The sequence below is a fragment of the Musca autumnalis genome, unplaced genomic scaffold (assembly GCF_047663935.1).
Source record: "Musca autumnalis isolate F117 unplaced genomic scaffold, ASM4766393v1 scaffold_5, whole genome shotgun sequence".
NCBI classification, from domain to species: domain Eukaryota; kingdom Metazoa; phylum Arthropoda; class Insecta; order Diptera; family Muscidae; genus Musca; species Musca autumnalis.
The window spans coordinates 35,252,661-35,265,885 of NW_027412088.1; the positions used below are offsets into that span (position 1 = coordinate 35,252,661).

Here is a 13,225-nt window from a genome sequence, read left to right on the forward strand (position 1 = left end):
GTCGATTTCATGAACGAAGACACAATTTGGTTTTCTTAGCGGTTGACGTTTGTATTCGTGTGACAAACAAATGAAAGCTTTTTATTTTCGTAATTTTTTTGGTTTTCGTAACAAAATCAGTCGAACGAATACGTCAAAAATAAACGAATGGAAAAGACCCATCGTTTTGAATGAAAATTAAATAATTTGAGTTATAAATGGCACAAAACACACGAAAACTGGAAGGGAATGCAATTTTATTTATTTCCATAGAAGCACACGCGTATATGTACATCCGTTACTTCATATTATCACAATTATTTTTGGACAAATTTGATTACATTTTTTTCTTATTTTTTGTTTTTCATCTGTTTATCGGGGTTGCCATCAAGTAACACATTTTACGTGCAGATGTCTATGCAAAATCCACAAAATAAGTGTCATGGAAATCCTGAAATATAAAAGCTTTTATGAAATAGACGAAAGCTTTCAGATAAAAACGAATGGTTCGTAAAATTTTACAATAACCAAATTTTGAACGTATACGTTTTAGTACGAACGGTTCGTGTGACAGGCAAGCATTTTTACAAAAACACCCTATAAAAACCCCATATTTCGTTGACGACTGTTCCACATACACTGTCTTGCTATTAGTCATTGATGACCCAACTAAAGACAATTTAATTTATGATGTCGTGTGTCAATTTTTTTATTAAATTATAAAATTTAATATGTTTACAAATGTTATCTTAAATGAGTAATACCTAGCTCGCATATTTCCGCCAGTCACCATTTTCTTCGAACTTTGGCACACCGTACCTACGTAAAATAATTATATGTGCAAACTAATATTGTGATATTTATCGTCGAAAACAAAATATATTTCCAATATTATTTTTACATTGTAGTTAGTGCTTACGATTGCTTTTAAAATATAAAAGAAAATTGCGCTCTTATTAATTTCATATTAGAGAAAAATAATTTATAAACAATTTGTCATAGAAAATAATTATATGTGCAATAACGAAATTGTTTAGAAAATTCATAATAATGAACAAAATTGTTGTACATTTAACATGATATTGTATTGTCCTTGTGGATTAAGACTTGTTGTAGCCTTCGTCTCATAGAACCGACTAGGTTTCTTAAGATGTTAGTGGTGATATACTCCCATTCCGCCAATAATGCACATTTCAATTATTTCAGCGTCGTGCACTCCTTTGACATCGCGAAAACTTTGGCGGATAGTATGCCCCGAAGGTCTGCAATGGGTTTGTGGCCATGAGTTATAGCTGGCCACCCCAATAACCGTACATTTCGTGCCTTTAAAAACTCATTTGTAGGTCCAACAGGGTGATTCAGGGCAATATCCTGCTGGAAAGTCCAATTTTATCCGTACAGTTCTCCAGCAAAATCTGTTAAGTTGTTCTCTAACAACTAAATTTATGTTTCGGCACTCATTTTTGTCGGAACAAACCTTAAAGTAGACTTTCGTCGATGTTAAGTGTTCCCTTTATGACGTGACAGACGCGAATGTTTTATAATTCTCATATAATTATTTTTTATTGGTTTGTAAATTAAAATCGAATGTCTCAACTAACGGGATTACAAATTAAATCCAATTAAGGTATTACCACTAAGCAAAAAGTGAGAGGACATAAGCAAAATTTAGAAAAAAATTGAAATTTAATACCGTTAGAATTTATTTGAGAATTGGGAAGTTTTCAAGGAGTATCTCTTATGGTATGCGCTGCATTCAGAGCTGCACGACAGTCTACTTTATGTTTTGTTCCGACAAAAATGAGTGCCGAATCATAAATTTAGTTGTTAGAGAACAACTTAATAGATTTTGCTGGAGAACTGTACGGATAAAATTGGACTTTCCAGCAGGATATTGCCCCGAATCACCCTTTTGGACCTACAAATGAGTTTTTAAAGCCACGAAATGTACGGTTATTGGAGTGGCCAGCTATAACTCATGGCCACAAACCCATTGAAGACCTTCGGGGCATACTATCCGCCAAAGTTTTCCCGAAGTCAAAGGAGTGCACGACGCTGAAATAATTGAAATGTGCATTATTGGCGGAATGGGAGTATATCACCACTAACACCTTAAGAAACCTAGTCGGTTCTATGAGACGAAGGCTACAACAAGTCCTAATCCACAAGGACAATACAATATCATGTTAAATGTACAACAATTTTGTTCATTATTATGAATTTTCTAAACAATTTCGTTATTGCACATATAATTATTTTCTATGACAAATTGTTTATAAATTATTTTTCTCTAATATGAAATTAATAAGAGCGCAATTTTCTTTTATATTTTAAAAGCAATCGTAAGCACTAACTACAATGTAAAAATAATATTGGAAATATATTTTGTTTTCGACGATAAATATCACAATATTAGTTTGCACATATAATTATTTTACGTAGGTACTTCTGACCCCAGCCGACCGAAGGGCTGTAGATCGCCCTTATTTATGGACTCTGCAAAAAGAAACTATGATAAATCAATTTTGTAAATTGCCACTTATAATATATATAATTGTTCCACAAACATCCCATAAGGAACAAGGGAGACTTCTCTCATATCTATGAGTGCACCCCGATTCATATTAGCTCAATGGTATGGGCCTACAGTTTATCGCCGAGCCCGAACGGCGTGTCTAAGACACCACTTTTATAGAGAAATTTTACATAGCTGAAATACTCAGGAAATGTCGCCAACATTACTGAGGAGTATTTTTCCACCGTTGAAAAGTTTTTTGATGTTGCCTGGCCTGGGAATCGATCCTACGACCTTATGTGTGCAAGGCGGGTGTGCATACCATAGCACCACGGTGGCACTTATATTTTCTAAAATCTTACCGAGCTTCATATTGGGAGTTTCAAACCTCTGCTTTGACTTCAACCTAAATACACGAATTTAAAGAATTATTACAATTATTTTATATGCAATTTAATCTACTTATTCTAACTTACCCTTTTCTAGTTAATGCGCAAATAAACACAGTTTAGTTCGTGACGCGGTTTACGAATTTTATATTATTACATTTATTACAAATAGAAAATTTTCTATTTGCTTAAACATGTGTACAATAATTTCAAAGCACGCTTTTTAAACATTTTTAGGGTTTTTTGCCAAGACACACTGCAAGATGTGTGTTCTTTTACCCAAAATTTGTACGAATTTTTACTGGATATTGTTCGTTTACTCTACAGTACAATGCAAAATATCTTAGTCGTTTACAAGAAGTTACTGGACTTTTACAAATTTGTACAAATTATTGAGTAAAGCTGAAAACAGATACAACGTTTGATTAAAGTTTTGCGTTGGGCGTCGAGAAAAAAACAACAACAACAGGGCGACGACGATACCAAAGTCCAGCGTTTATCTGTTTGTCGGCATACTATATTTCAAATGAATTTGAATTTTTCGGCATCATGTCCAACAGTGTAAAAACGGCCAAAACGACACAAAACTTTAATCAAACGTTGTATCTGTTTTCAGCTTAATCAAACGTTGTACCTGTTTTCAGCTTAATAAGATATGGTCATGCAACTTGTCGTACATGACAATTTTGGAAATTTCGTCAACGCATTGTCAATGAAAATGTCATCGAAGAGTCGATTTTCTACTTGGATGCCAAATAATAGCTCTGTTCCTTTACGTGCAAGAATCTTCAAGTTTTACAACTTTTTACTCGAAAAGCGTTCCTTTACTTCAGACACCATGCAATTCATATAGAACCAGATTACAACTTTTGCTACTTTTGCCGGTTTTACCACTTTCAAAAGTAAAGGAACAGACCAAATTTTAAAAACAATCGAATTAAATTAATGATGGTATTGTGCCGTTCCCACGGTACGTCGTTGTTCGATCCATAACTACGAATTAATAGGTCTGTACGATAACTTCGCATGTAAAAAGTACTTGCAAGTACTCAGCATGTTCTTAGTAACTTCTCTCCACTAATTTTACTCTCTCGTAGCTAAAAATTTGCAGAATGTTATCGAACAACAATTTGCAAAAACTTGCAAGAAGTCAGCTGATTTGACAAACAAGAAGTTTGGCGGATAAGATTTACTTTAACAATCGAAGGTTATTTGGGAATATTATTTGATTATTGATATTTGGTGTGTACGATAACCCAATAATTTGTACAAATTCGTACAAATTTTTGCTGAATGCTGTTCGATAACAAAATTATCCAGCAAAAGAGAGCGAGTTTGGAGAGATTTTTGGAGAATTTTGTGACTGAGAACTTGCAAACTTTTGCTGGGAAAATTTGTCCCGCAAAAATTTGCAAGTCTGATCAGCTGACTTTCAATCACATGTTCAGTGTAAACAAATCGAAATGTTAACATTTTCGACCAAGAAAATTTCACGATTGCACATTTTTTTAGATTCTAAAGCGTTGTGGATAGGATTAAAGCATTAAATAAGTAAAGTGCAATTTTAAAATTTATGTTTTTGTTCCGTTTGGTTTAAAATATCAAAAGAAACAAAAACAAATTTCATACATTTTCGGAAACAGCTGACTTTCTTGCAAGTTTTTGCAAAATGCTGTTCGATAACTTTCTGCAATTTTTCTTGCTTGAGAGAGTAAAATTCACTGAGAGAGGTTGCTGGAACTGACTGAGTATTGCTGGGAAAGTTATCGTACACACCTATTATTGATTATTATTAAATATTATTGCTACAAAAATAATTATCTTTTCATATCATAAATTAACGGACAGCCGTCCACATAGTGTTTCTCCATGGATGCCCCGCTTTTTGCTGGGATTTGATACCTTAGAAATAAAACAATCATCACAAACTAGAAAATAAGTTATTTTACAAAATAAGTAGTTTTCCATAATTTATTTAGTTATCTCTTCTCTATTTTATCTTGTAGTTATTTTAATAACCAAATGTTGTTTATTTTTTTGCCAAGAATTGCAAAGTCCGCCACAAAACATTCGAATTTAAATCAGCTGATCAAACTTGCAAATTCTTACAAGGAAAGTAACAAAAGTCTCCAAAACTCTCCAAAATTCTCTCACAATTCTCTCCAAATTCGCTCTCTTTTACTTTACAAGTTTTTTATCGAACAACATTTTGTAAAAGTTTTTACAAATTTGTACAAACTTTTGGGTTGTCGTACAGACCTATTATATGTTTTTGATGCTAATTTGCTAAGTCTTGTGCCAGACTATGAAAATTTTCATGAAATTGTTTTGAGGTTATGGGTGAGAAGGGAGAAAGGGGGCTCCTTCACCGCCGCTCTCTCCTAAAAGCTAAAGCTTTTAAAGCTAAATTTTTTCATGTGTAATTTTCAGTGTGTGGCACAAGAGTAAAAAGAAATAAATAAATTGTGTAAGGCCATGTTTATATTATAGCTTTTTTCTGGGTTAACCTTCTTTATGAGGATTCATCTGAAATGTAAGCAATGGAATTGACATTTGAAACCCAGTGGGTTTGTTAAATCCGGTTATATATAAACGTACTATAACATTTAGTTACGTTGTGTGTACTTCACATATACGTTCAAGTAAACGAATATATAAACAATGAAAATAAACTAGCACAAAAATACCCAGTGGCCAAATTTCAGAGACAAGGTAATAATAATAATAATTGTTCCACAAACATCCCATAAGGGACGAGGGAGACTTCTCTCAGACTTTTTTTCTTAAGCACCGGTCCACATTGAATTTCATTAAAAAATTTCAGTCCCGGCCCACACTATGGCGATTTCAATGAAATAATTTCATGAAATTAGGAGTTCTTAGATCGAGTTCCCCACTACAACAATTTCATAAAAATACTTTAGCATGGAACTCGATCTAGGAACGTATAATTTCACGAAATTTGCTCAATGAAATCACTCTAGTGTGGACCGAGACTCACTACAGCTATTTCATGATTTTACTCTACTATGGAACTGGATCTAGAAACGCATAAATTCATGACGTTTCAATGAAATCACTCTTGTGTGGACCGGGAATAATAAAAATAAATACCGGTGTAAATAAGGTTTTATATTTTACTCAGGTTTAGGAAATTGCCTACTATAGGAAAAAAAAAATAAAAACAAATTACTTTGTATTTTGTTAATATATCCGCAAATTTTGTTATTATTATTTATTATTCTCTTTCTGTAATTTTCCAAGAGGGAAGAACTTACAATAACTTGTACAATGTAAACTAAAGATAATGAGCAATGAACATCTGATTTTTGAACAAAGACAGACAACAACAGAACAGAAAAAGTTAAAATAAAGTTAAAATATCCTAAATATCCGGAACTTCATCACAAGATGTCCGAGGCAACGACTTCTTTAAATGTCCTGTGCGCTATATGCAGTGAATATTTTAAAAACAACGACAATATTTACTCGACTAACAGGTGTGGGCACGTATTTCATCATAAATGTTTGACGCGCTGGTTCTCCAATTCCAATACATGTCCTCAATGTCGTGCAAATTGTCATCCTCATATGATACATCGCTTGTATCTAAATTTTTCGGAGCCCACACCTTTAGATGATATAGATGTGGCAGTTGAGAGTACTTATGATTGGTGGCCTCTGGATAGTAGCATGAGTGCCACTGAGATTGCAAAATTTGGTTTTAAATTGTCTAATGATGAAAATGGTGACGCTATTTATGCTGCCCGTGTATACTATGAAAATGACTTATTACCGGCTTATTATGTTCCCAAAAAGAAGGGTGTTTATTGCGCTTGGGGCTGTGCTTCCCATTTTGTAACTGAGGAAATTGAATTATTGCATATTGCTGACGATAAAGCTGAGTACAAGTGGATATCGACTGAAGATGGTGACATACCTGCAAATGCCTTGGTCGGAGGTTATACCGATGAAGGGGAAACTTTGTATTTTGGAAGAGCAAGGTATGAGGGACGTATGCGTTATGGCAAGGTGCATCCATCACATCGTTGCTGTTATGTGCCCTATGATAAGTTTGAGAAAAATAACAAATCCTATGATGTATTAGTTCGTTTACCAAAGTCTGAATGAAAAAATGGGGTAAGTTGGAGAAAACTGTAGCAATAGTAATGTTCCATTCCTTAAAAACTGTTTTATATTTTAGTTGGACACCGGAGAGTGAAAAACATGCCAATGAGGAACATTGAATGTGATTTATTGAAAATGTTGTCCAATATGTTAATTGTTGTGTGTATGTTTTAAAATGTAATTGTACGTAAATATTTCTATAAATTACAAGTTGAAAATTGAAAAATAAAAAAATATTGCAGTGAGATACCAAATCGATGCCAAATATTTGGAGAATCAAATTGTTTCCGTATTTGGTAATATAAAAAAGCATCTTGGCGTTAAAACATACCCTGCAATAGTTATTTCTGTAAAATGTATAATTATTTATTAACATGAGTCATGCCTACTAGCTTTAATAATAAAAAATAAATGTAATAATTATAAAAAGAAAACATGACAGATGCACATTTGCTTGAGTCATCAACACCAATACAAAAACACAAGCCCATTTTAAAATTCAGCGGTTACAAAAAAGGTTATAATAAATTTTTGTCAACATTAAAATGCTGCCTTCACCTAATATTGTGTCGAATGTTATCCTTAGAATCTTTTGGTAGTTAGTGATTGACCAGGACATTCAACTCAGTACTAATCTCCAGATTTACGTGTGGGAAACAGGGCGCTGGTGTGATACCACTGTTTATTGTCCTCTTGGTTTACTTCTAAAAATCTTTAAAAAATCCACGCTTATCGACCTTTGGACGGCTCCAACAAATGCAAGATTTACGTGTGGGGAAACAGGGCGCTGGTGTGATACCACTGCCTGGTAGTTCTGCCATGATATTTCCTTTATAATTGTTTCCTTTATTAAAGTTTTCATTTCACATTTTCATAGAAACTGTAGAGTCCCGGGAATGCCTTTTCACAAGATTTGGAATTTTTCAGTTTTGTCACTAATGCTTGGTTTACATGTACAAAATCCACTCGATTTCAACTGTCAATTCCATTGCTTAAACGTCGAATGAAATCCAATGGATTTCAGATGAGATTTCATTTGACGTATACAGAAAGGAATTGATAAGTTGAAATCCACTCGATTTCGTAAATGTAAATGTACAATAAAACAGAAATCAGTAAAAATGTCAATTTGGGCAAGCATGCATATTTTGCAATGTCTAACCTTGAAAATAATTCAATTTTATTGCAATAAATGCAAATTCATTTGGGACGCTTGATGTCTTTGCAATATGTCACAATGTAATTGACAGTTGAAATCGAATGGATTTCCTAAATGTAAACCTAGCATTAGACAGGCGGCAGCGTTAATTTGCATTGAGATCTGCATTTAATTTTACCCTCTTTGGTGACACCTAAAAATCATTTAAAAATCAACGCCTATTGTCCACTTTGGTGACACCTAAAAATCATTTAAAAATCAACGACTATTGTCCACTTTGGTGGCTCCTAAAAATCATTTAAAAATCCACGCCCATTGTCCTCTTTGGTGACACCTAAAAATCATTTAAAAATCAACGCCTATTGTCCACTTTGGTGGCTCCTAAAAATCATTTAAAAATCCACGCCCATTGTCCTCTTTGGTGACACCTAAAAATCATTTAAAAATCAACGACTATTGTCCACTTTGGTGGCTCCTAAAAATCATTTAAAAATCCACGCCCATTGTCCTCTTTGGTGACACCTAAAAATCATTTAAAAATCAACGCCTATTGTCCACTTTGGTGGCTCCTAAAAATCTTTTAAAAATCCACGCCTATTGTCCACTTTGGTAGCTCCTAAAAATCTTTTAAAAATCCACGCCCATTGTCCTCTTTGGTGACACCTAAAAATCTTTAAAATATCCACGCTTATTGTCGTCTTTGGTCGCTCCTAAAAATCTTAAAAAAATCCACACTTATTGTCGTCTTTGGTGGCTCCTAAAAATCTTAAAAAATCCAGGCTTATTATCCTCTTTGGTGGCTCCTAAAAATCTTTAAAATATCCACGCTTATTGTCCTCTTTGGTGGCTCCTAAAAATCGTTAAAAATACTGCTTATTGTCCTCTTTGGTTACTTCTAAAAATTTTTAAAATATCCACGCATATTGTCCTCTTTGGTAGCTCCTAAAAATCTTTAAAAATCCCGCTTATTGTCCTCTTGGTTTACTTCTAAAAATCTTTAAAAAATCCACGCTTATCGACCTTTGGACGGCTCCAACAAATGTATGAATCTTTGTCCATTTTGGTGACTTCTAAAATTCTTAAAAAAATCACGCTTATTATCCTCTTTGGTAGCTCCTAAAATTCTTAAAAAAATCACGCTTATTATCCTCTTTGGTAGCTCCTAAAAATCTTTAAAAAATCACGCTTATTATCCTCTTTGGTAGCTCCTAAAAATCTTTAAAAAATCCACGCTTATCGACCTTTGGACGGCTCCAACAAATGCAAGATTCTTTGTCCATTTTAGTGGCTTCTATAATTCTTAAAAAAAATCACGCTTATTATCCTCTTTGGTAGCTCCTAAAAATCTTTAAAAATCCACGCCTATTGTCGTCTTTGGTAGCTCCTAAAAATCTTTAACACTCCACGCTTATTGTCGTCTTTGGTGGCTCCTAAAAATCTTTAAAAATCCACGCTTATTGTCGTCTTTGGTGGCTCCTAAAAATCTTAAAAAATCCATGCTTATTGTCCTCCTTTGTGGCTCCTAAAAATCTTTAAAAAATCAATGCTTAATGTCCACTTTTGTGGCTCCTAAAAATCTTTAAAAAAATCCACGCCAATTGTATTCTTTGGTAGTTCCTAAAATTTTTTCAAAAATCCATGCTTAAGTCCACTTTTGTGGCTCCTAAAAATCTTTAAAACATCTACGCCTATTGTATTCTTTGGTAGTTCCTAAACATTTTTGAAATATCCATGCCTATTGTCCTCTTTCAACCTTTGCGTGCCTCCTAAAAATCTTAAAAAAATCGACCCCTGTTGTTGTTGTAACAGTTTGGCTGTCTCGTTTTCCCTGAAATGATTCATAAGATGGTGGTATGAATTAAGTTTGTACGTGTGCCGGTACTGTGTGGAGGGTGATTTGTGTGAGGATGGATTAGGTTGTTATGTGTGTGGATGTTTGTGGGGATGAGTTTGGATGTGATTGGGATTGTGCTGACGGGATTAGGCTGGGAGCTGCAGGAAATTAGCCACTTCTACTGGCTTTAACCACAGATCTATGGGGCGTAAGTCTGTGGGTTGTGATGGGCATGCAAAAAGATGTTTTGTGTCGTGCGGTCCTTGTCTGCAATGAGGGCAGATATCTTCCACTCCTGGCATGATTCTAGCCTGGTAGGAATTTAGGATGGTTGACCAGCCTGATCTGAGCTGCGCTAGGATGGTTCTGGTTCTCCTGGGCAAGGATCGTTCGACCTCTGCTACCGCTGGTGGTTGACGGTTAAGGACACGATTTGATTCATATTCGTTTACGGCTTGCTGGACTGCTTGAGTATGAATCTGTTTAAGCGATGCAACTAGTGACAGTCGGTCGATGTCAGTTGGAATGACATCCTGGATGTCTGGGCTGTACCGCTTAATGTCCTTCCGGATGTGTCTAGGGGGTGAATCCTGAACCACGATGTGGTGGTTGGGATGCGTGGGCTGATGACATGCCAGCAGGAACTGTCGAGAGAGCAACACATTATGTTGCTTCACTGACAGTATCCTTGCCTCCTGATGCAGATGATCCACACTCGTCATCTGGACACATCCGGTTGCGGTTCGCAGGGCATTGTTTTGCGTGGTCTGTAACCCATTCCATTGGGTGTCGCTAATGAATGACGTCCAAACGGGTGCAGCATAGTTAAGGACCGATCTGCTGACTGCTTTATAAGTGGCCAATAGGATCTCCTTTTCTTTGCCCCACGTGGTGCCCGAGATGGCTTTGAGCACCTTGTTCCGTTTCTGGACTTTTGACTTCAGGACTGTTGCATGGCTGGCGAACGTAAGCATACTATCGAAGGTAACCCCTAGAATTTTAGGGTGCTGAACAGTTGGAATTGTCCCTTCTCCAATATGTATGCTTAGTTGACGCCTCACCTCTTTAGTCCATGAAGTGAACAGGGTTGCAGAGGATTTATGTGGCGATAGCTCTAAATGTCTTCCCTTGAGAAATGTGCTGACTGTGACAATGTAGCTGTTTATTCGTTGCTCAAGTTCATCAACATCTTCTCCAGTGGCAAGTATGGTGCAATCGTCCGCATACGTTATCAGTTTTACGCCTGCTGGAGGTGCAGGGAATTTAGATAAATAGAAGTTGAAGAGCAGGGGCGAGATGACACCGCCTTGTGGAACACCCATTTTTAGTTTACGGCGCTTCGACTTCTTGCCTCTGAATTCTACATATGCCTGCCTGCCGTTGATGTAATTGCATAACCATCTCTTGGTTGTGTTAGGCAATGTAGAATCCAGGATGTCGCCAATAAGTATTGCATGATCAACAGTGTCGAAAGCTTTGGACAAATCCAAGGCCACGACTATGGTGCGATGGGCAGGTCTTTTGTGATTAAGTCCGTTTGCAATACTATTGACGACATCAGTAAGGGCAGTGGTGGTGCTGTGTGCTTTCCTAAAGCCATGCTGGTGTTGTGCAAGTTTAAGTTCTTCTGTCATATACGGCAGCAGGAGGGATTCCAAAACCTTGGCCAGCGGTGACAGAAGGGAGATAGGTCTGTACGAGTCTCCTCGGCTGGCTGTCTTATCTGGTTTTGGTAGCGGGATTATCCTTGCGCTCTTCCAAACCTCCGGAATCACTGACTGGTTGATAGAAAGTGTCATGATCTGTGCTAGGTAGCACTTTGCTGCCGGACCTATATGCTTTAGCATAAGCATCGAGATGCCGTCTGGTCCTAAGGCCTTGGATGGTTTGGCCTTAATGATGGCTGCGCTTACGTCCTCTGGTGAAATTTGAGTGGGAGCTTCTTTTTTAAGATTTTTGGCTCTCCTGAGGACTGCCCTTTTGCCCCTGTTCTGCTCTGTTGGGTGGACCACAAATTGCTGACAGAACTTAAGCGCGCATTTTTTGGCATCCGATAAATCAGCACCTCCGAAATTTATCGCCATATTTCCTATATTGGTTTTCGCTCCCGATAGACTCTTGATGGTGGACCACAGCTTGTGCGAACCAGCTTCGCACTTGTCCAGATGTTTCAACCATTTTTCCCTGCGATGCTGGTTAACGAGGTTATTAATTTCCTCCGTCAGGGCTGGTATTGTCGGGTCATCTGGCGTCGTCTGACGTAATGTATCCCTCTGTTCGGCCAGGCGTGCTGCGGGTGTTGGGAAATTGGGCCTCCATTTTGGAATTCTGCCTGATGGGATAAAGCGTTTTGCTGCCCGGAGTACTATATTCCTGAATTTACTCTCTCCCTTTCTGGCACATGTGGGGGGCGGCAACTGACTGATAGCATCGTCAATTCCATTCATAAAGCCAGGCCAGTTGGCTTTGTTGTAATTTATGAATGTACGCTTTTCCGGCTCCACAAAGTCGCTAGATTTCTCCACAGTTATGATTATCGGAATATGGTCCGATGCCATCGAAACACGGGTCTGCCAGGATGTAAAGGGCAGAAGCGACGAGCTGACTATGCTTATGTCAGGGGAGCTGGAACAATGAGCCGTGATTCGAGTGGGGAAATCATCGTTTATAGGGTAGAAATCCGATGAGTCTATCTGTTCAGCTATGGAATCGCCACGTCCGTCGTTTGGTAACTGGGAGAACCAGAGCTCATGATGAGCATTGAAGTCACCAAGGATTATACGGTTATCACCTACCAAAAGATGCTCTATGGATGGGCTGTAACCGGGCCTGAGGCTGTTGACAGGCGGAATGTAAATATTGATGACTTCCAGTTCTGTACCTTCCGTCAGAACTGAAATGGCCATGACTTCCATGATGTCATCGGCAGGATCCAAGGTGGGTAAGCTTAAGAGCCTGTAACTCACGCTCCTCTCTATGATGAACGCGAGCCCCCCCCCATGGCATCTGACCCGATCCTTTCTAACGATGACATAGTTACCGTGACTGGATAACCTACACTCTGGTGGAATTTTGGTCTCCTGGATTGCAGCTATTATGATATTATTATTGGACATAAAATTAGTAATTTCCACAATTTTATTCCTGAGTCCGTTGCAGTTAAGCTGGAGCATCAGGAAAGATTGTGGAGCATGCTGTAAAAAGGTTGGGTTATTGTTGGA

General features: G+C 37.1%; 1 protein-coding gene and 1 long non-coding RNA gene across 2 annotated transcripts; one reads left to right on the forward strand and one right to left on the reverse strand.

Annotated features, from left to right (window-relative positions):
* Positions 1 to 2,370: 2,370 nt before the first annotated feature.
* Positions 2,371 to 3,076, reverse strand: LOC141406368 (uncharacterized). Its single transcript, XR_012413372.1, has 3 exons — positions 2,971 to 3,076; positions 2,857 to 2,900; positions 2,371 to 2,475 (listed from the first exon to the last, which is right to left on the reverse strand). It is a non-coding gene; the product is annotated as an uncharacterized lncRNA (long non-coding RNA).
* A 2,497-nt stretch (positions 3,077 to 5,573) lies between these two features.
* On the forward strand, positions 5,574 to 7,557 carry LOC141406648 (uncharacterized). Its single transcript, XM_073992512.1, has 3 exons — positions 5,574 to 5,595; positions 6,148 to 7,023; positions 7,088 to 7,557. The coding sequence occupies exon 2, from the start codon at positions 6,295 to 6,297 to the stop codon at positions 7,012 to 7,014; it is 720 nt and encodes a 239-aa protein (XP_073848613.1). The 5' UTR covers positions 5,574 to 5,595; positions 6,148 to 6,294; the 3' UTR covers positions 7,015 to 7,023; positions 7,088 to 7,557.
* Positions 7,558 to 13,225: the final 5,668 nt, after the last annotated feature.

Coding starts and splice junctions, on each gene's coding strand:
- LOC141406648 (XM_073992512.1), top strand. CDS start 6,295: ATGTCCGAGGCAACGACTTCTTTAAATGTCCTGTGCGCTATATGCAGT.